We start from the raw sequence: 21,807 nt of genomic DNA, 5'->3' as shown, positions 1-21,807 counted from the left end.
GAGCAAGAAGATCTGAAAAACACCAAATGCATGCAAGAAGCATGCATTTAATATGTGACATGATAGAGGCATCAGAAAGTCAGTATTAGTGGTTGAAGTTAGCGAAACTTGGCGTGGATGAAGATATCTGGATGCTGAAGCTGAGCTACATTGTAGATTTGTTCAGGGAATGCCATTATTTTATCCGCAGCATTAATTGGTTTATATAAATCACCAGTTAAGTTTCTGCAGTTAAAATACTGTTTAAATTTGTAATTAGACATTTCTACAATGCCGAATAATAGGAAACCTCGATATTCAAGTTCAAGGCACACTGGAGGTGATACGAGAGTCAACTGTGTTGTGAAGTATCTCATGTTCGGATTCAATGTCTTGTTTTGGGTAAGCTTCATTCATATTTGATATTTAAAAAAATAAAAGAGAAAGGTTTTATGAAGAAAAATATGTAGAGGAAACACTTGCATTTATATACACATAGTACTGAATCAGATTTGTCTGTTTTAAATACATTCTAGAATTTGGGGCATGCCTAGGTAGATGGTTAACTTGCCTTAGGCGATTGCAAAAATACTGACAAGTATCCTGATATCAGCGAATTTAAGACTGATTAAATCTGCTGACCAAGTGCTAAAACGCTGATCTGCCAGCCATTGTAATTGTCTATATATTTTCATTCGTATGCATATTTACATGATAAACATGGACAGTTGGGGCTATTTTCTCATCACTTGTAAATAAGGTCATACAGTTATGGATAAAATAGCAGAATATTTTAAGACCCATTTCAGAAAATCTCCAGATCATGCTGTATAATCTGATACAACAGGTACAGTGTGACTGTTTTAAATGATAATAAAAAGCACAATAACTGACCTTAATCATTCTTATTGTAATTATTATACCTGTGTGACATAATAGTATAATCACCTGAGGAACAACTTTGCACATATCCAGTATAAGTTGAAAAGTAGAAAAACAATATGTTTGCTTTGTGTAGTTTAATTATCTACTATCCATAGTTAATAAGTTAATGAGACTATATTTTTTATTCTGCCATTCTTTCATTTAGGCCTTTTGTGTATCAATAAATGATGGAGTGGTAAAAAAATTAAAGCAAAATACATTTATTGCATTTCATACAAAGACACATAGATGATGAACCATTTTAGGGTAAAAAATGGGCCTGAGTGACAACAAAACAATCTCAAAATCATGCTGAATTTTTTATTTTAGGAATTTAGTCCTGAAATTGTTCTTCTCAATCTGTTCAGTTGTTTACCAAAATTATGAGCCCAGTCCAGCTTATCCAAGAAAAATCCCAGTAAAGGACACCTGGCTGTACAAATTTGTTTCCCAGCTTTGTTGTGAAAAAAAGTGGCTGTGGAAACATGTCTTAATGGGAACAATTTGTCCTATTTATCAATTCCATAATTTTCATATCCCCTGTGGGTGCCTAGGTGCATATATGCATCCATCAACATATAAGAGGTAATTAACTCTCGAACTGTCTACGACCTGGGAGGTTTCCTCCTTGATTGTACTTGACTTTTTAATAGAGTGCAGTTTATACCATATATTGGACTATGCATTTTCAGTTTTTTTAAAAAATCTCCATTTTTAGCTCTATTGGCCATAGAACTCATGGGAGAGCCTGTTGTCAAAACATCCATCCTATTTGGAGGATTGCCATGAAAACATTGCACATGCATATATGATTGCAGTGAAACAGTTCATGCTCAGTGATCCCAAGATTTAAATAAAAATTGTAACACTTGAACCTCCAGAATGGCTGCCAAAGTGACAGTCTTAAACATCTTGCATTCTGCTGCTTCTGAATGTATGAACATTTCAACAATGGGTTTTAACTGAAAGTTTTCTTAGATGTCTGCTTGCTTCAAATTGAAAATGGTATCCCATGACTGCCATCTTGAAAATCTTGTTACCACTGTTCATCCTAAATTAAACGTGATAACAACATGGAGTTTTCACCTTGTCACTTCTATGGTTTATCCTAAAAGATATGATGCCAGTCTGAAAAGAAAATCTTGTTATTGCTACTCCTCTTGATGTTATCATGGATTCCCTTGAAGGCACTAATATTTTCCTTTTTCTTGTTTCATGTCTTTTTGTTGATATCTTGACTTCTAAATGGATACTTAATTTTGTTGCAGTATGCTTGAGAGAATCTATAAATAATTGTTGGTATTTTAGCTATGCTGGTCATATACTAGACTAACTTGTAGGATTGCCTTTGGTCCATATTTGGTTGTCTAAATCCATCTTTCCATTAGCAACAAGTTTGTTATCACTTCTCATTGTAAACTACTTTGAGGATTGCCATGAAATGTTATGCACAAGTTCATCCCAAGGTTTAGTTGGTCCCGGATGAAAATGGTGCTGCTCATACAGTCATTATGGCCACAAAATTAGCCATATTGAACATCTTGTTAAAGCTACTCTTCATGTTTGGGGTTTTGACTGAAATACATGTTATGATATCTAGTTTTTCCAAAAAAGAAATAGTGCCAATCTGATGTCTAATATGGCCACCATGTCAGACAGCTTAAAAATATTGTTATTGTTACTCCTCCTGAAAAGAAACCCCTGTTTGCATGGGGTTTTCAGCAAAAGACTTCTTATAATGTCTAATTCTCTAAAACCTTTTTATGAGGTCTAGCTATATGAAAATGGTGTGAATCAGACAACTGATATGACTGGCGCAGCTGCTATCTTCAAAATCTTATTACTGTATTGCTACTCCTCCTGAGTGGAATGTTACCAACAAGGGGTTTTGACCAGTAGAGTTGAGGTGTCTAGATGATTTTGAATAAAACTGTGCTGGTTTGATATCCAAAATGGCCACCACCATGGCAGTCTAGAAATTTTTTTCAATTCTTCTTGGTGGAAAGTCATATAAACATTGTGGAGCCACAGTGCCTCAGTGGTTAGCATGCCTAACTCACTATCGAAAGGATGCAGATTGGAATTCTACTATTTTAACAGCCTGTTTCAGCTACTTATCCTTGGGCATGGTACTTTACTCCAGTTGCCTTGACACTATTAATAACCTATTCATGTTGCAGTGCCGTAAAGCACCAGACCAAACCAATCATATCAACATTGGGTTTTCACCTAAAAACTTCTTATAGTGTCAAGTTTTTAATAAACAAAAATTGTGCCAATTTGACATCCAGTATGGCAACCATGGCACTAGTCATCTTGAAAGTCTTATTATTATATTATTACTCTTAAATAAAGATCCCAACAGGTATCTGGCTACTAGGGTACCAGCCCATTGATAATAACCCAGGTAATAAAATGAGACATAGGGTACATGTTTACTGTATACAAGTTTTCTACCAGTGCATGTGAAGGCAGCACTCACTTTATTTTCAAGTTGATAATCCTTTTGACTGAGTTGTGAATACATGTACTTGATCAGTGCCAAGCAGAGGTCTGACTCTTCCAGTAAATAGGTGACATTAATCCAGCAGTGTATCCCCTAGGGGTGCAAGACTGAGAGTCAAAAATCACCTTGGTATCAAAACTGGGGGTCAGACTGAGTTAAAAATAAACTTTGGCATCAAAACTGGGGGTCAGATACAAAATTTGGGGGTCTCTGAAGCACAAATGAGGGTAAAGGGAAACACTGAATCCAATAAATTGTTTTCCCACGTGATAATTTTTTGATTGCACTGTGAGTGTCGTACAGTGAAAAGTAACAAATGGTGGTTATTTGATCTTGCCACGTTGATTTGTTCAGTTGCAGCCTTTAAAAGATTTCACAAACTGTATGATCAAAGTGTTACTTACAAAGCTCAAGCTCAGTCTCATAGTAAGCATCCGCATTGGCAGCGAGGCCAAGGAAAGGGAGTCAGACAATATTTATGATGACCATGACAGTTTAATAGACACCAGAACTTGATCAGTGAAGATGAATTCTTGGACTTTGTAGAGATTTTTATCAGATAGTTTGAATTTTAAAAAATGCAGACTTAACTTCAGGTTTGTACACATTTAATACTATTTCCATTTGATCAGGTACCTGGGTAACTGATCATTACTGTCGACAGGTACCAGGTAGAAGTTTTTGAAGATTTTGACAGTTATACTCTTAAATGGAAATTCATATTGACATGAGGTTTTCACTAGAAGAATAATTGTGATATCAAGGTAGTTCTGAATGAAATAGTATCAGATGGAGTAAAGTTTGGCCACCAAAGTAATCTTCTTGAAAAGTTTGTTGTTGTTACTAATTCTACATGGAAAATCCAATTTACTTGGGTTTTCACCAGAAACACATACACTATCATGTTGATCTTGAATTAAAACAATGCCGATCTGATGTCTGATATGACCACCATGATGGTCATGATGGGCATCTTGAAAATCTTGTTATTGCTACTCCGTCTTTAATGGTCATATCAACATAGGCTTATCACCAAAAGACTTCTTACGATATCTAGTTGGTCCTAAATGTGAATGGTGCCCCACAGATATCCAGTATATCTGCCACAATGAACATATTGAAATCTTGTCACAAATTCTTCCAAATGGATGTTCATGTTGGCACTGTTTTTTTCATCAGAAGTCTTCTAATGGTGTCTTGTTTGACCTAAATAATAATCATCATTATTGGTGCCACTCATACATTCAGTATGGCTGCCACAGTGGCTAAGTTGAAAATCTAGTCACTGAAGAGTTCAGAGATAGTTTGAATAAACAACAGTTAAAAAGAAGAAATATTCTTATTTTGAAATTTTAGAAATTCTTTTTGAGACAGTTGTGTCAGTCCCTTAAACGGACTCTTGTTCATTACATTGTTGCATTGACTTGGGTATTTACTTATAATTGAGCCAGCTGCTTCAAAAGGCAAATGCTACTCACTGATGGCAGCAGCACAATCAGATTCAATTTTTTAACCTTATGATTATGTTAACAATAACAAGACATTGTTTGTAAGCACATATCCCCAAATTCCCATACTGACCCAATTTGTACCCCCCCCCCCGGGCCATAAAATTCCCCAAAATAAATATAAGCACCTTAGGCTCAAATCCCAGGGATAAAAAGAAAGGATGGACCCTGTGGCCAATTTTCATGTCTGTCTAAATTCATTTTGTTCATGTCCAGTAAATAAATATACAATATGCACACAGTTGATGACTATGTTATGCTTATATATGTATAAAGTGCAGTTCAGTAGTGTAGACCAAGCATGCTGGTATTCTATTCTGGTACTGGCTGTGCTACATTTTACCTGGTGCAAATTACTCTCAACTTCACAGGAAGACATGGAGTTTACCAAAAGCTAATTTAAGGATTACCTTGAATTATTATAGTGGATTATATTCCAATAAACACTAACAGCAAATGACACTCAATGGATGATGTTCATAAATATTGATCCTTTGAATAAATGAGGCTATGAAGGTAGAAACAACATCAGTGTAATGCACAAGTTTATGTCCTGTGGGAAGTTAGCTACAAAGGCAAATACCCCGTAGAGGCAATCACGATTTCATGGTGCTTTAGGATAATAGTGATAATATATGTAATAAGCACTACGGGACCCAAAGTATTTTGATGGAGTTTTAAGCTATTGGAGGGACTTTGAAGAATAGGCTGTGTAATGTTCAGAATCACTGAAAATCTATTCCTTTTGGTTTTTTCAACTGTAACAATTAACTTGAAAGGGTCAAGGATGCCATTGGCATTGTTATCACTTATGATACTTTTTCTTATCACAAAGCATTTTGATTTAATACTGCATCTTTGAATGTCTGTATGTGAACTTTGTGTGTTTGTATGTGTGTAAGAGAAATGGAAGATAGGGAGAAAGAAATAGCATTTGGTACACAAGTAAAGTACTCAAGATAAAGAAACTAATTAAAGTTAAAAATTGAATTATGGTATGCATGAAATGAGCACAGGAGAATTATTTAAACATAATGGATAAGTTTGATTAGCTTGACCCAGATCTGCAGGTACACACATTGATTGCAGATGATATCCAAACATAAATATGACTCACATTTATCTGTTTTCTTTTGTTTGCTCTTTGCCAAAGTTGTCCATTACTATTGTTACAGTTTTTCTAGAATTTCTAAAATGTATATTATGTTAGAATGGGATATGTGAATATAATGGAATTATGGGCAAAACATTTTTGAAAAATTATGCCAAGCTTGTTGTTAAATGAAAGCAGCAGGAAATGATTACAGAATTTGAATATACAGTCTTCTGTTTTCTGTTTAATAAAGTCTACAGGAAGTGAATTGTATAAGTCATTAACTTTAGTTGTATAGTCAGGTATTAAGATAATGATTTCACACTGGGTTGGTGGAAGAGATGTTGGCAAAGAATGTTGGGGAGGCAACAAAGAATAGATTGAAAGAATGAAACTTAGATATGCATTTGGATATTGGACCTGGAACTGTCAACACATCAGATAATGTCAGAATGTCATCTACATCTTATATAAACTATATTATTAGTAAGGGTAGTAAAACACAGTGGCAGATAAAAAAAGGGGTTTGACAGGTTCAGTCCGAGTCCCTCCCCAACTTTTCCTTTTTAAGTATACAATTTTCACTGTAAATTTCAGAAAGTTTGCATTTTAGATACAGTGAACTGCCTCATTCTCGAAATCAAACCACTGATGTAAAGTTCCTGAATCCACTCCCAAAACTTTACTTGAAAGTCTAATGTTGTGGAAATCCAGAGCCATGAAAGATCAGAGTTTACATGAAAGTAGCAGCTGTGCTATATATTGCACTGACCTCAGTGAGAGACCACCTGTCCTGTCTTATGGGACCGCATATTGTTGGTAGACAGTATAGTCTCTCTAGACAGGTTTTACTATACTAAGTTCATACAATTAAGTTATTTTTGATCCATATTTATTCCAGTTAATTGGGATGGCCATCTGTGCCATAGGTCTGTGGGCCTGGACAGAGAAAGACATGTTCACCAACATTGGCAAAATAACCCAGATTCCCATGGATCCTGCCCTGCTCTTCATTATTGTGGGCTTTCTTATGTTTGTTATTGGCTTTGCTGGCTGTGTAGGTGCCTTGCGGGAAAACACGGCTCTTCTGTTGTTTGTAAGTACAATTAGCTTTGATGGTAGCCATAAGTCTGGTACTTGAATGTTTTCTTAATGAAATGTGTACAAGTTAGAACACTATCTGCAACTATTTTTTGACACTTTCATTCATTCAGGGACAAACAGTAGAAAGATTTCTTCTTATATTAAATTTTTTTATATGATTGAACCTATGGTGAAGCTACGCTTATGTAGTGAAAATATGGCCTAAGACGGGTGACTCATAAGTATGGGCAGGCACTTGTTATAAGGCTACTTCTTTGTATTTGGCCATAATAAATACAAAGGAATTAACCTGAATATTGATTGAAAAATCGGAAAAGCAGGACCCATGATGTTTCAGTCTGCTTTCTTTCTTCTTCTTTGAAACCATAGAGAAAGTTTACATGTATGATCTTTTCTTTTGTGTTCAGTTTACTTATATCTACTAAATTTAAATCTTTTCTTTATTATATTTTCCTCTAAGTATCATACAAGTGTGAGTGCAGACAGTTCCTCACATTTAATGTAATAAGAGATACCCTAATAAATTAATTTCTGATGAAAATTGAAGGAAATTATTCTGTTGTGAAACCTGCCTTAGTGGACACTTTCAGATATAGAGCATCTGTTTTAAGGACAACATTACAGGAGCAAAAATTACAGTTTTACTTAAATAGACTGGCAAGGATGATGCTGGGAAAATTATCTCAGGGTTAAAATTATCTCTTAGTTTTGCTTTTTAAACATTGGGCTTCTTACCGTAAGAGAAATTTCACTTGCCCAGTGATGATTTTAGTTATCCAGGCTAGTTCGGCAAGGGAATTTTCATCTGAATCAGGAAAACTTTTTTTCATTTCTCCAGATAGTAATTCCTCTTTATGACGCTTTTTTTTAAATACAGTGTAGCCATAATAGCTCAGTTAGAGTGTCTAATTATTGAAGGGTCAGATGTTCAATAAGCAACCCAAAAAGCCTGGTCAGTTGCCTTGCTGTGTTCTTGGGAAAGCCTCTTAAGTGGTAGCTCTCATTTCCTCAGCATGATATAGTCAATAATGTGTTGAAAGTGCCGTTCAAATAAACAAAACAAACTTTTTGAAAAGGACAAATATTGGGGTCTGTTGATTGCCTTATGTCAGCGTGTTTCAATGTAGTTAAGTAGAACATTTTGAATATTATAATAAGCTGAAGATTTGCAGATTGCTAAAGCTGCATTCCATTGCTAAAAATAATAAAATAAGATGATGGCATGAGATTATTTTGTGCCACTTCTAATGAATAATCAAGCAACTGATGCACTGTACTGATAATATCAAGCTTGGGTATTTTCTAGTATGTTGTTCATAATGTGCACGTCAACAAACCAAACTAGCAATAAGGTCAAAATGGCACATACAGCTATATGTAGCCCACTTGTAATTAAGATTAGCCAAGTAAATAATGGTCTAGTATGCATGTTGTCAGAATCTTATATATTCATGCATATGGCCTTCTATTAGATGTAAAGTTGGAGGGTGAGTTGCCAAAGTAGGCTGGGGATTTGGAGGACCTCCCCCAATGGGATATAGTTTATTTTTAAAAGTAGATGGGTATTGTGTAAAAGTAGCCACATAAATCACCCAGCTGATAAGGTAAGCCCTGAAGGCATTACGCTCTTTTTAATACCATGTAAAGATCTAGTATCATGTATGCCATATTTTGATTATTGTTGGTCTTCATTTTTGCATTCTAGAAGTAGATAAATAGTATGCAGAATGTAAAACATGCTGCTCTTGACTTGGTGATTATTTATGCCCAGAAGGGAACTTAAAGAAGACACAGATTTTAAATTTATTTCAAATGTAAAAGCATTCTGGTGCATTGTATTTGTGCAGTGGTAGCCATCATATGAGTCACCCAATCAGGGACTGCAAAGATTTCCATAATAAAATGGATGGTCTCTAAAGAAGGGGACAGTTGTAAAAATTACCATTTTATGTTGGAACTCTGATGATAGGTTGCCCTTGTTGATTGGGAAACCACTGCACTGTAGCTTCAGATTATACAGGATTTATTAAAAGTTATTTATATACTCCTGCCACAACGCTAAATAATGTATTAAGGAGTATATATTATGATGTCAGTCTGTCCATCAATATATAGTGTATCTGGTACCTTTTTTCATTTCCACACAGTGATTTTGCTTATACACTGTCTACCTTTACCAGACTTTGCTCATGGCTTGCATTTAGGATAAAAAGAAGCTTATTGATTTCAGGACCAAAACTTCAAAGGTGAAGGCCATTGTAACTGAAAGAAGAAAAATAGTTTCAGCACAGTAGCTTTACTTCTACATCACAGACCCGGATTCATGTTTTGGTTGGTTTCCAATTGGAATAACAATTAGGCCTATTTAATTGGCATCAAAATTGTCAAAATTCGTTGTCACTGGGATTGAAAAATGAAAAATGGATTATGTACCATTTCATTTATTGACCATGTACCTTCAGCAAGATATGTGGGTACTTCAGGAAGGAAAGAAGTGTTGACACTGGGGTCAAACATCAAGATCACTTTGACTGGAAGAAGAAAAGGGGATTTTGCATAATAATTTGAGTTGTAGGCAACATACCAGTAACTTCAACAGTGATTGTAGAAGGCTTGTACTTTTGGGTAAGGATTGACCTTGGGGTCAAATCTTCATTGTGACTCAAAGAAAATTGGCTTTGCACAGTAACTTTTTTTAAAAGTTTCTTGACCAAGCTTTGTGGATGCCTTGTAAGAAAAAACAGATTTTGGGATTAAAGATACATGATCAAGGTAAATCTACGAAGGAAAAAATGGTTTCCGTACAGAAAAGTTTGTTTAAGACTGTATTGCTTAAACAGGGCATAGGAATTTAAGGATATTATTCACTGTATTCTTGTTTGTAACATTTATTTTATACACCTTCCTGTCATTGTATTGCTTGTATTAGCCATTTGCCAGTGATGAGTATTATTTCTTGGCAGTGACAGCAGCTGAAGCACCAACATTGATATTTGCATTGAAGATTTTGTTTGGCAGAAATTCACTGAAAGTACATATGAGTGTGTCTCACATCAAGACATTTGAGCCACACAGTTCATATACATGAGATATGGTACATATTATTCTGCAAAGTTAAAATGGAAAATATATGTTCAGATTCAGTCCCACTCTGTTATTTCTCATATCTGCCTATAGCTTCATTTGCTTGGTCCATTCATTTGCTTGGTTCATTTAGCCAGACTTTTAGCAAGGTAAAAATTCCTGGACCTGGAAAGTAAAAAATGCAGATTGTGGACCTTGGACATGCAGAATTTTCAACCCTTGATAATGTTTCATGCAACCCTTGTAGTTAATATAGATCACAAAGTATCTCAACATTTTCCTTTTTCATTTCAGTTTTGTATATTTGTTGGGCTGATATTCTTTGTAGAGCTTGTGATGGGCATCCTTGGATTTGTATATAAAGAATGGGTAAGCATTTGATATTTATCATTTATATTCATATACTATACATGTATTTGTGTTAATACAATTTATTTAGAATACTTTCTTTCAGTTCAACTTTTATCATCATTCTGTAATAGTGTTGTTAATGGAATTAATTTTTAGGTTGATGCTTCCATCCATGTGTCCATGTATCTCGGTCCATCTGTCTGCTCATCCATCACTGTTACCTTTTAGCTAAAACTCCATCTGCACCAATTAAAGGAGAGTGGCCATGTTGAATTGATATTTTTACAAGGATGAGTAGATGGCACAAAAGTTTCATATCCACAATGGAGCCCCTCCACAGTGGAAAGGGTGGGATCAAAAGTCAAAGTTACATAGGCAATATGAACTCTTTGTTGCCTGAACTATGTAGATTGAAGAAGGGCTGTCATATTGGTATGATTCAGAATGTTGAGTAGATGGCAATGGTTTAAAATTCTGAATGAAGGCGGGGGAGGGGTTGGGTAGGGACAGACAAAATAAAATTGGAATTTTATGATGACCTGGGGTAGAAAAAACTGATCATATTTAAATGCCTTTTCCAGGTACATCAAGAAATTAAATCTCAGGTGAGGAAGATGATCGTGAACTACAGAGAAGATCCAGATTTCCAAAATTTGGTTGACTGGATACAGCAAGACTGGGTTTGTATACATTTATGATTGTCCATTATATCTGATCATATTGTTTTCTGAAAGATGCACAAGAATAAAAATTGACTAATAAGGATTCATTTAGCTAGTCATCATATACCTTACATATCTCCATAGTATATTTGTCACTTTTCTAGGTAAAAGATGAAATTTTGCAAGAACTGATTGTTTTAATAATATAGAGCAGAGGTGGGGAAACTTTCCAGTGCAAGTGCCGCATACACAATGTCGCGAGCCGCATAGTTCATTAAGTAAAATAATTAATATTTGAAATAGCAAAAACGAAAGGTTTTTCTAAATAACCTCTGATTAATTTTCAGTTGTTAATGTGTTGTTAATATTTGAAAAATTAAGCTTAAACTTCAAAAGAAGCACATTTATTTGATAAACAGAGTAACATAAGCAGAATCAGTGCAAATGATGACTTGTTCCTAGGCCGCATGAAAACCCTTGGCAGGCTGCATGAAACCCATTGGCGGGCCGCATGCAGCCTGCAGGCCGTAGTTTGCCCACCCCTGATATAGAGATACTTAGTGGCATGGACTAAAACTAATCTCAGAATATAAAGTCTAGTATTTTGGTACACTTAAGATGATAACAAGAACCATAAAAGCTTATGAATTTGTACCTAAAATTAAGTCAACAGAAACACATTACAGCTTGAATCTAGTGTAGAGTAATAAAATATCTTTTGTTAAAATAAATTTAAAAACTGAACCTCTTGAAATATTATTTTGTTTGACACAGTGAATAAAAGCTTTATCAATGTAATTATGAACAGTATGTTTTGAATAAAATTGTTGCCTTTTAATTTTTGTTTTACTATACAGTGGACTTGTATTATATACCTGAGTAATAATTGTCTTTAATTTTTTTTTAGCCAGTTTGTTTTAAATAGCTAAATATAACCCTCATTTAAATATCTTAGGTCTAGAGAAAAAAATGACACCATCATTAAAAGACCATGTAACAACGATGTGCTTCAGGCTACATTTTGAATACTTCTTTGTGAATTTTTAATTTGCATACACAATCTTGCATGTCAATTAGACCACTCCAGTGGCCTAGTGCATAGAGCAACTGCCTCAGATGCGGGAGCTCACAGGTTTGAACCCCAGCAGAGTCATACCAAAGACTTATGGGGCCCCGAGTGGCCGAGTGGTCTAAAGCGCCGTCAGTTACGGATCACTGCCATCTCACCTCTGTCTGCATGGGTTCGAGTCTCGGATTCGGCTAATGTGGGTATGTGAGAAAGCTTGCCAGTAGCTTCTTGAGGGTCGGTGGTTCTTTCCGGGGTTTTCCCGGGTTCTTCCTCCACCATTAATACTGGCCACCATGTATAGCCTATCATGTGCTGAAAAATGGCGTTAAACCCTACAACAACAACAACAACCAAAGACTTATAAAATGGTACTAATAGCTGCCTCACTTGGTGCTCAGCATGAAGAGGTTAGTGTTTGGACTGGCCAGCATGGTGTCAGGATAATGTGACTGGGTGGGACATCATATTGATGTGACTGAAAAATTGTTAAAGTGACATTAAAAATCCAACACACACACATGTAATGCATGTCAAGTACCCAGGTAAACAATATTAGAACCACTTTGGGTCTCATGCTCAGTTGATGTCAGTATTCCATAAGATTCCAGAATGTAAGATTATTATACCAAACCAGATTGCAAATTTTGAAAAAATTCGTAATTCTTTTATGTCAACAACGGTTGATTTGAAAATCTTGTTATAGCTGATGAATATCAAAGATGGTTTCAACACAAAATGATAATAAAGTGATAATTTCATTCCCTTTCAGAAAAACTTTGAGAACTAATTGATTCTGTCAATCCATGTGCTAGTACCCTTAATAATAACACTAATATTTATTTTATGAGGGTTACACAGTTACAGTAAACTATTGTCAACTAAGGTGCTCAAAACAAAGAAGGGATTTTACAATGCAATTATAAAAATTCTGTATTCAAGTCATGACAAGCACCTGTCTAAAAATGAAAAGGCTACATATATATTACGACAAAATATTTTTGAAACTGGAATTCACAAAAGTCTATTCTATGAAACAATATAATTTGAAAAAAAATACCATGGGTACTAAACTTATGAAATCAAAAATGCTATTCACATGTTTCAGTGTAAGATCATTTAAATTGATTGCTAATTAAGTATTCTTTAAGAGTTCATTCCATATGATACTTTGAATTCATTTATTTTGGTGGGTTTCAGTTTTCATGTTTTTATTTAGCTCTAGTTGGTCCTAAATGAAAATTGCACTGATCTGATGTGCAGTATGGCCACCACATTGGCCATCTTGAAAATCTTATCACTACTCCTTCTGAACAGAAAGTCATATTTACATGGAGGTTTTCACTTCAAATTACAGCATTGATGAAATTTGACCTAGTACTCGCCATTAGAACTGCTAGTCACATGACTGCACAAATCTTGCAACCTACATGCCCATGTAGTTATGTGAGATCAACAATAAATCCCTTTCCAATGTTATACAGAAATTCTAAAATATTAAATGAAAGTCACATACTGATTTGAAAAGAACAAAAGGACACATAATTCTCCACATTTTTATTCCAAGAAAAATGACCAGAAATCTTTCGCTTTCACAGTAATTTGGAGAAAATCAGCTTCATCAAGAATGGAGCACATGTCTATGATGGTTTTGTTTTATCATGTGACTACCACACTGATGTGTTCTCTGCCAGATAAACATGGATTTGTGGTAGTGAATTTCAACTTTTTGATGGGCAATTGACTCTCACCCTACACCCCAACATTAATATCTAAATATCGAAAATGGGGTGAGAAAGGTCAGAGGAAACTAAGATGAATGTTTTAAGTACTAATAACAGGAAACTTTTTTTTCATTCACTAATCATCACAAGTCACAAATAAAAGCCGACTCTCATTTGAGTTTGAGCAATGCTTAATCCAGCAATTGTTTATGGTGTACAGACATGGTTCAAAAAGTCACTTGTATGTTTTACAGTTACCAGCAAACTGTCAGTAAGATATTTTACATAGACTCCATTCCTACTGGTAATGGGATACAAGTGTTTGCATACATGTGTGTGTGAGAGAGAGAGAGAGAGAGAGAGATAAATGAGTTCATGTACACAGTTGCAGTTTTCTTAATTGTTGCTAAATAGCTAAACAAAATACATGTCTTGGTACAGGTATCTTGGTAGCATGCTTCTGCTGCTAATAGTAATACATGTGAAATAACGATAATACTATTCTGTTCATAATGCCTGTCTTGAACCAAGTTTGTGAGCTGTACCTGCCTTCAGAATCCACTTTTGCTTTTTCCATTTGTGGCTGTTATAGACATGTTTGACTATATATATAATTTCATTTAAAATTGTATACAAGATGAGTCATAAATAATTTAAAAAATGGTCTTTAGAATTTCAATGTTTTCTTTTCTGCACTGGAGCATCAATCCCATCAAGGGATTATTGTTTAAAAATGTCAGTTTTGTTGGTATTTAAATTTGTGGGTCTTGGAATTTGTTCTTTGCTAATACTGTTTGTTGGGTCTTTAAATTCGTTGTTGGTAGCAACCATGAAATCCATGAGAAGTGTTGTCCACACAAAATTATTGTGTCACAGTATTATCAGAGTTGGCAAATTATTTTTTGCAAAGTATTTTGGTTTTCGTGACAAGTGGTTGTCATGTGTAATTGATCTGTACTGAAGACCATCTTTTTAAACATATTCTGTAAGTACGTTTTTACAACTTTCATTTTTAACTTTAAATTGTTTTATAGATTTGCAAAACTTTGATCTTTTCACCAGGTGTGGGCAGTTGGTAAGAGAGAGTGCATAATGGGACTGGCGAAAGGTATGAAAAACTAAGAAATGTTTGGGTGACCTGGCTGTTTGCTTTAAGTTTTTAAGCTATCTGCACACTTTTTTAAGCTAACATAGCATGAAAAATATCTTATGCTCCAGATTTCAAAATTTGTCAAATGTAACAATTCCTATTTGCAGCTATATTGTTGTGGTGATGACAGTTTCAGGAGCTGGGAATACAACATATACTTTAACTGCTCATCCCCAGGGAGAGAGGCCTGTGGTGTTCCATTTTCTTGCTGCAAACCCAATAATGTATGTACATGTATAGGCATTTTTTTGTGTGGAACAAAACATATAGACATTCACTGTGCATGGTGTTTCTTCACATTAACTTTGGAAAATGAACTTGGCTACCTCTTGAATCCAGTCCTCCAAGAGAGACAAATACTTGTGTCTTTCCTGTCAATATGTCATATATAAAGGAGAAGAAACTCCCCCAGATTACTGCTGCTAGCCACCAATCCAAATATAAAGTTGGTACAGTATTGTTAATTAAAATTACTTTTTTTATTTTTATCAATGCGTATTTTTCACAGGTTGTGGACTTTGTCTCTAGTCAATGGTGTAGCAACCACCTACTCCCACAACATCCTTAGGTGGTGGTGGTGTTGGGATGCAACGCCAAGTGGGGGTCCAAATTTTCCACCAGACAGTTAGGGGAAGGCAAATTTTTTGCTTCGGTGGCTTAAAATTTCTTGCTACAATACTGTCTCTAGCTTTGCATTCACACAGGGTATTGTTAGAATTCACAGTTTCCATGTTTCTCTGTAGACACTGCTTTGAATCACAAGTTCTTTTAGTTGAATGCAGTTATTGATATAGTTGGCAAGGATGTTATTTTGTCACTTTTTGCTTCTGTTTCAGATACTGTAGTATCACTTATTTTCATGGGTACTTGAATTTGTGGATTCTACATCTGTTGGTATTTATGTTCATGGTTTAACCTCTTCAACTATTCAAAATAATAAATATAAAAGAATAAAACTCGGCCAATGCAAACAGCAGTGACAGACAATAACTTGAAGCCAATTAGTTATTAAAGTATGTCTGTATGATCTGTTACTTAAACCACTGTCCACAAAGTTGCACCATCAGTACTTTTTGATGATCATAGTATTAATGCAGTGACTAATGAGTGGTAAAATTCATCTTAGCCTCCTGCCTGCTCTGATGTCCTCATGGTTAGAGCATCCGCCTCTGGCGGGAGGTCACAAGTTTTAGCCCTGGCAGGGTTATACCAAAGACTTGTACAAATTGTATTAACAGCTGCCTCGCTATACACTTGGCATAAAGAGGTTAGTGTTAGGACTGGTCGGCCTGGTGTCTGGATAATGTGACTGGGAGGTACATCATGCTACATGTCTGCGGCATGATGCCTCAGTGCTAGACATCACTGTAAACTGATACACTGCAGACATTGTAGCAATATGACTGAATTTTTTGTAAAGGTGTGTTAAAAATCCAAATTACACACACACACACAACTCTCTCTCTCTCTCTCTGATTACAAAAATAATCCAGAAGTTAAGGGGTCAGAATGGCAAAGAGTCATGGGGGCACTCACCAGTTATTATGTACTTTTCAGAGAGTGATGTATGTAAGGTAAAGTTGTTTTCATTTAAAATATGCACAATAGAGAGAATGTTGGCATACCTCTATACTGCTTTGATGTAATGTGGCTTTGGATATTGTACTTGTGGAAATTGTACATGATCTAAGCACACTGCTAATGAAAATGACTGCTCCCTTGTGCTCAAAAGATCAGCCTGAATTAATCTTAAGTACACTATCTTTAGCAGCTATTAAAATATGGAAAATGAATTCTGCCAGATTAGACAGTACCAGCTTCTGAAAGTGCATTGAATGAATTACTAATGTATAAAATGTATTAAAAAAAAGTTATTGGCTGTTCTTTTTATTACAATTAACCTCTGAAGTTCAGGAAGTGAAAATGACCAAGTGGAGCTAGCAGTTTTTTGAAAGGTGCACATCTAGAGTAAGTCCAATCTGTATACTCTATAACCATATTACACCTATCAATCAAACACCAAAATAAAGGGAATTAAAGTCTCTTTGTTCAATACCCAAGATATACAGGGTCTTTTTTAAATAGCCAATATAACCAGTGAAGAAACCCAGGGAAATTCTTTTTATTTAAAATTCTAACCCTTTGCAAATTATGAAATTGTAGAGCACCACCCATATCCTTTCTCAGCTGGGACGAGTCCTGGGTCACCAATCTACTCGTTATAGCAATATATCTGCTATGGAAGATTCTGGCCAACCTGAATCTTCTGCAGCAACCAGTCACGTATGGTCCTTCCCTGCCCAGACCATCCTCTATTTCTACACAAGTGGCTGTTATTAGGATAGCCTTGCGAGACAAACAGTTCAAGCCTTTGACTGTAGAGAGAATCTTGAGAGCAAGAATGTCCTCCCCTCTGAAGACTTAAGGAGGAAAGTGGCATGTTTTCAAGGACTGGTGTAATACCACCAGCATCATCCCTCTGTGTGCCTCAATCTCTCAGTTGGCCGACTTTTTTCTCTGTCTCTTTGAGCAGAAACACTTGGTTCCAATCTCTGTCAAAGGCTACTGTCCAGTGATGTTGGACACATTCCAGCATCATGACATATGATTCTGGGTATGATTTAGACCTATCAGTTCTTTTAAACCTTTTTGGTCTCTATCAACCAAAATCCATCACTCTGTTTCCAAATGGAACCAATCCTGGGTTTTATGGTGGCTGATTTTAAATCCATTCAAACCTCTTGCACATATTTCAGTAAAATCACTATCATACAAATCATGTTTCCTGATAGTTTTAGCTTCCACATGCAGTGTAAGTGAGCAGCATGCCCTTTATGTCAACCCAACCTCTCTTTAGTTTAGAATGGAGGGTTCAGTAGCTCTCATGACACAATTGGCTTTGTAGCCCAAAATAAGGTACCATCAGTTGGTAACCAGAGTTGTCGCTTGCTCTTCCATAGACAGGTCAAGAACAGCAGCCATGCAAGATCCTGTTTGCTCTCTCAGGCACCACTTGAAATGCACAGAGACCAGTCATGGCACGCACAAACATCTCTTCCTTTTATTGTGAGCTGGAACACAGGATATCACTGCTCAAGCCCTTGTTTTGTGGCAGAAGTGGGTTGTACACTCAGTATACTCTGATGTCTCATCAGATCAGAGTTGCCTCATGAAGATTACTGCTCAGAAGCTTTGAGCCATCTTTTTGAGCCTTGTGATTGAATGCAGTGTTTAGATCCAAGATATATTAGCTGTTGGCTGACATAGATGGTCACCAGACCCAACTGGATCAATCAGTACAGCCTGTTAACTTCGCAGAATTCACTGGTGAAATTTTGGTGGTAACAAGATTTCAATAGTCATCTTCTTAACCGTATTTTAGGGTCACAGGTCGAGTGACCCCATGCTGTGTTGCTTATGTAATTATGAGAATGGGTTATTATTCACATGGGGAATACAGCTATTCTTCCCTAAAAGGATACCTGAAGTAGAAGTCAGATGGTCAGCATCCCTCCTACTACTTCTTATTCTCTTAAAGTAATGTGATTGGAGAACGTATTCAAAGGAGAAAACAAATATTTAAGTAAATTATGTTTCTCTGAGAATACTTACCCAATCACATTACTTTTAAACCCCTATCAACCACCCTGCCATACAAGCATCCTCATTAGTATCTTGCTCAACTAGAAACTAGCAGCACCTGGCAGTGTCAAGGGGAGGTAATTTTGAGGGCATTTATCTTGCCTTTGTAAAAATGAACTTGCCCTGTAAAATGGGAATTCTAAAGGAGTTCTAATTAACTTTATTCCTGTACATTTTAGTGTTGATTCCTACGTTTAATTCCCTTTACAATCCTTTAAATTCAATTATTTTTATCATACATTTTGTATGCATCCATTGCATACCAGCCAGAACATGACTTGTCATGTGAAAAACAGCAGTCTTGTTTATTGAACCACAGTATTCAGTAATCTTATGAAGATAATAAGAGAAAGAGATACCTTTCTTGACACAATGATATATGCCCGTAATCTGTATAACAGTACAAGACCTGCTAAGTGCTCATGGAAAACTACCACCACAGGGAAGTTTATACAGTTGATTGTCATAGAGGCAATTAGGAGATAAAGGTGGTCAGAGATAAACAGCCACCATTATAAAGATTACACAAATGATGGACAATAGCTATGTGTTAAGAGTCCTCTTAGTACTGCCATGGGGGAACCCATTAGGGAAATTTGTATCGGTAAAGTAATAACCCAATTTGTTTGAAATTGCCTTGAATGAGAATGTTTTAAACCATCTTTATTAAAGATTATTGGCTAGTTCATAATCTGCAGCAACATTTTTTTGAAGACCTATTGTACTCCATATATCATACGCAAATGTTGAGGGCGAAATGTCAAAACACAGCTATGATTCAGGGAAGGATGGATGGGCTATCTGCAAAACGTGCAGAGCCCAACAGAACAAAATTTCAAAAACTTGACATTGATGACTTTATAATGTACAGCAGCAATAAGGAGCAGTTTATTATTTTTATTATTTGCACATGTACAAACACAATTAATCATTCAGGAGTGTATGACATCCATTGACATAGTAGAACCACCCAGCTTGAACCCTACCCCCACCCCCATAACCCACTGTTAAACGGATTTTTGTAAGATCAGAAACCTGGTGTATTTTATATTTGATGTGTGTGTATATTGTGATAATATCAGTGCATCCACATGTGGGTGTGTGCTGATGGTATTAGATGATTATAAGTCTACAAACTATTTTTGTTTGAAAGTATCAAATGCCTCAAATAAACCATATATTTTTATTTTATGTTGTTTTATTCAGATTTGAATTTCCAGTCATTTTCAGTAGGCTTATTTGAGTGTATAACTTCTATTGTCATTTGTATGACGTCACTTTTTGAGGTCAAGTGCACTTAGCCCCATGGGACCTCAAAACTTTTAGTCTAAAAAATTCTCCAACACCATATTGAGACATGATGTTGACTTTGCGCTCTTTCTTTCAGAAGCCTATTATCAACACACATTGTGGATATGATATGATGAAAGAGGATTTTGTAAGTAATCTTAAGAAGCTCTCTTCTTTCATGGTTTTTCAACATTGTAAATTTTTGCGGGTAATTTATTTGTAGATATATCTCTGATTGTGGAAGAAGGTCCATATTATATTCATAGATTATTGTTAAGTGGGTCTCAAAATTAGTTGTTTTAAGCAATTGGAAATCCAAGTATATAAAAATATTTAAAATACCCCAAAGTATTGCACTCGTCTAATTATCAAAGCATCAGCATTTGCAAAACAGAATTGTAGAGGCAGGAAATTAGCTAAGACCTGGAAGCAATTTGCCATTGAATTTTTGTGCCTGTTGTAAAATTTGAGTTAAAAATGATTCAACTCATACATTAGACACTAGAACTACATTAGGTATAGAATTCAACAATAATGACCTGTCCATTTGACCTTTCATTGGAAAATTCATCAGAGTTGAGACCACTTGCAAAATAGGTGTTGGTCTTCTTGCATTATACTTGTGTGGTCTCAGGGAATTATATTTTGCCCATGAAGCATTCACAATGCATGCAGATCACTATAACCTTTTGTCCAAGGATTTTGTTTCTAATGTAAGGTTAAACAGTTAATTCTTGTAATTGGAGACATCAGTTCTCAGCAGAGAAATGTACAGATGTATTTACATTCATTTACTTAACTCTGTGTCTATTTTCTATTTTGATGTAGTTAATTGTTATTTATTGTGGGTTTTTTGCAGGAGAGTGCAAGAGCTGTAAAGATCTATACAGTTGGCTGTATTCCAGCAGGGGAGAAGTGGTTTGAGGCCAATCTCATACCTGTAGCCTCAGTAGCAGTAGGGATAGCTGTGTTACAAGTAAGTTTTCTTCATGTTTATATTCATGACTCGTACCATCTTGATGTCATCAAAATTAGAGCACATGTAATAATAACCTTTATTTAACATAGTTTTTATTTTCAAGAAGTAACATTAGCTGTTGTCAGCAATTTGTGCACAAACAACAGATCTGGCAAGCTAAGCTGAGACAGGGTACCTTGCTTAGGAGTACTGTAATCAACCATTGGCACTGAGGTTCAGATTTGTGACCCACTGGCTACGAGTCAGAGGTTCTACTGACTGAGCTATCCCATTCCTTAAATAATAGGTACTTTTATTACACCTAGGACATAATGACTATTAGCAGTATCCATCTGCATATGACAGTTTGTATGTAGATGGTATTGAATTTCACTTGTGAACCAAGTTTAGTTGGGTATTTCTCATTGGACATCATTGACTGCCTTTAGGTTATGGAGAGGAGGGGTTAAAATTCACTAAAGCATGCAGTCTGTTAAAGCTAGAGTTTGTCTCCATTTCCATGGCAGCAAGTGACAGAGATCCCATCCCTCTCATAAACAGGTGTTTGTATCCATTTACAACTTGGTTAATTTAAAGTGTCTTAAATGCACATCTGTGATGACCAGAAGAGGATGCCTGGAAGCCATAATGTGATTTTGAGTCCATTATACTCCTCAAATAGGCATTATTGTAGTCTTTGCAGTTCCATATTAATTGAGGTTATTTATCACAAAGTCACCATATATCATGGGTCACAAAATTTTGA

At 35.7% G+C, this 21,807-nt stretch overlaps 1 protein-coding gene across 1 annotated transcript in view; it reads left to right on the top strand.

The window, feature by feature from the left end:
• The first annotated feature begins 122 nt into the window (after positions 1 to 122).
• Positions 123 to 21,807, top strand: part of LOC149803066 (tetraspanin-5-like) — a 33,541-nt gene continuing 11,856 nt past the window's right edge. The window contains exons 1-7 of the mRNA XM_089952638.1: positions 123 to 381; positions 6,912 to 7,106; positions 10,493 to 10,567; positions 11,131 to 11,229; positions 15,259 to 15,375; positions 20,181 to 20,231; positions 20,943 to 21,059. Of these exons, the coding sequence (XP_089808764.1) occupies positions 271 to 381; positions 6,912 to 7,106; positions 10,493 to 10,567; positions 11,131 to 11,229; positions 15,259 to 15,375; positions 20,181 to 20,231; positions 20,943 to 21,059 (765 nt within the window). The 5' untranslated portion in view covers positions 123 to 270. The remainder of the gene's footprint in view (positions 382 to 6,911; positions 7,107 to 10,492; positions 10,568 to 11,130; positions 11,230 to 15,258; positions 15,376 to 20,180; positions 20,232 to 20,942; positions 21,060 to 21,807) is intronic.

The sequence above is a fragment of the Sinohyriopsis cumingii genome, chromosome 3, assembly GCF_028554795.1.
Source record: "Sinohyriopsis cumingii isolate HCF-2022 chromosome 3, ASM2855479v2, whole genome shotgun sequence".
In the NCBI taxonomy this organism is placed as follows: Eukaryota; Metazoa; Mollusca; class Bivalvia; order Unionida; family Unionidae; genus Sinohyriopsis; species Sinohyriopsis cumingii.
The sequence above is the reverse complement of the archived record's forward strand: the minus strand, read 5'-3'. Positions and strand labels throughout refer to the sequence as shown.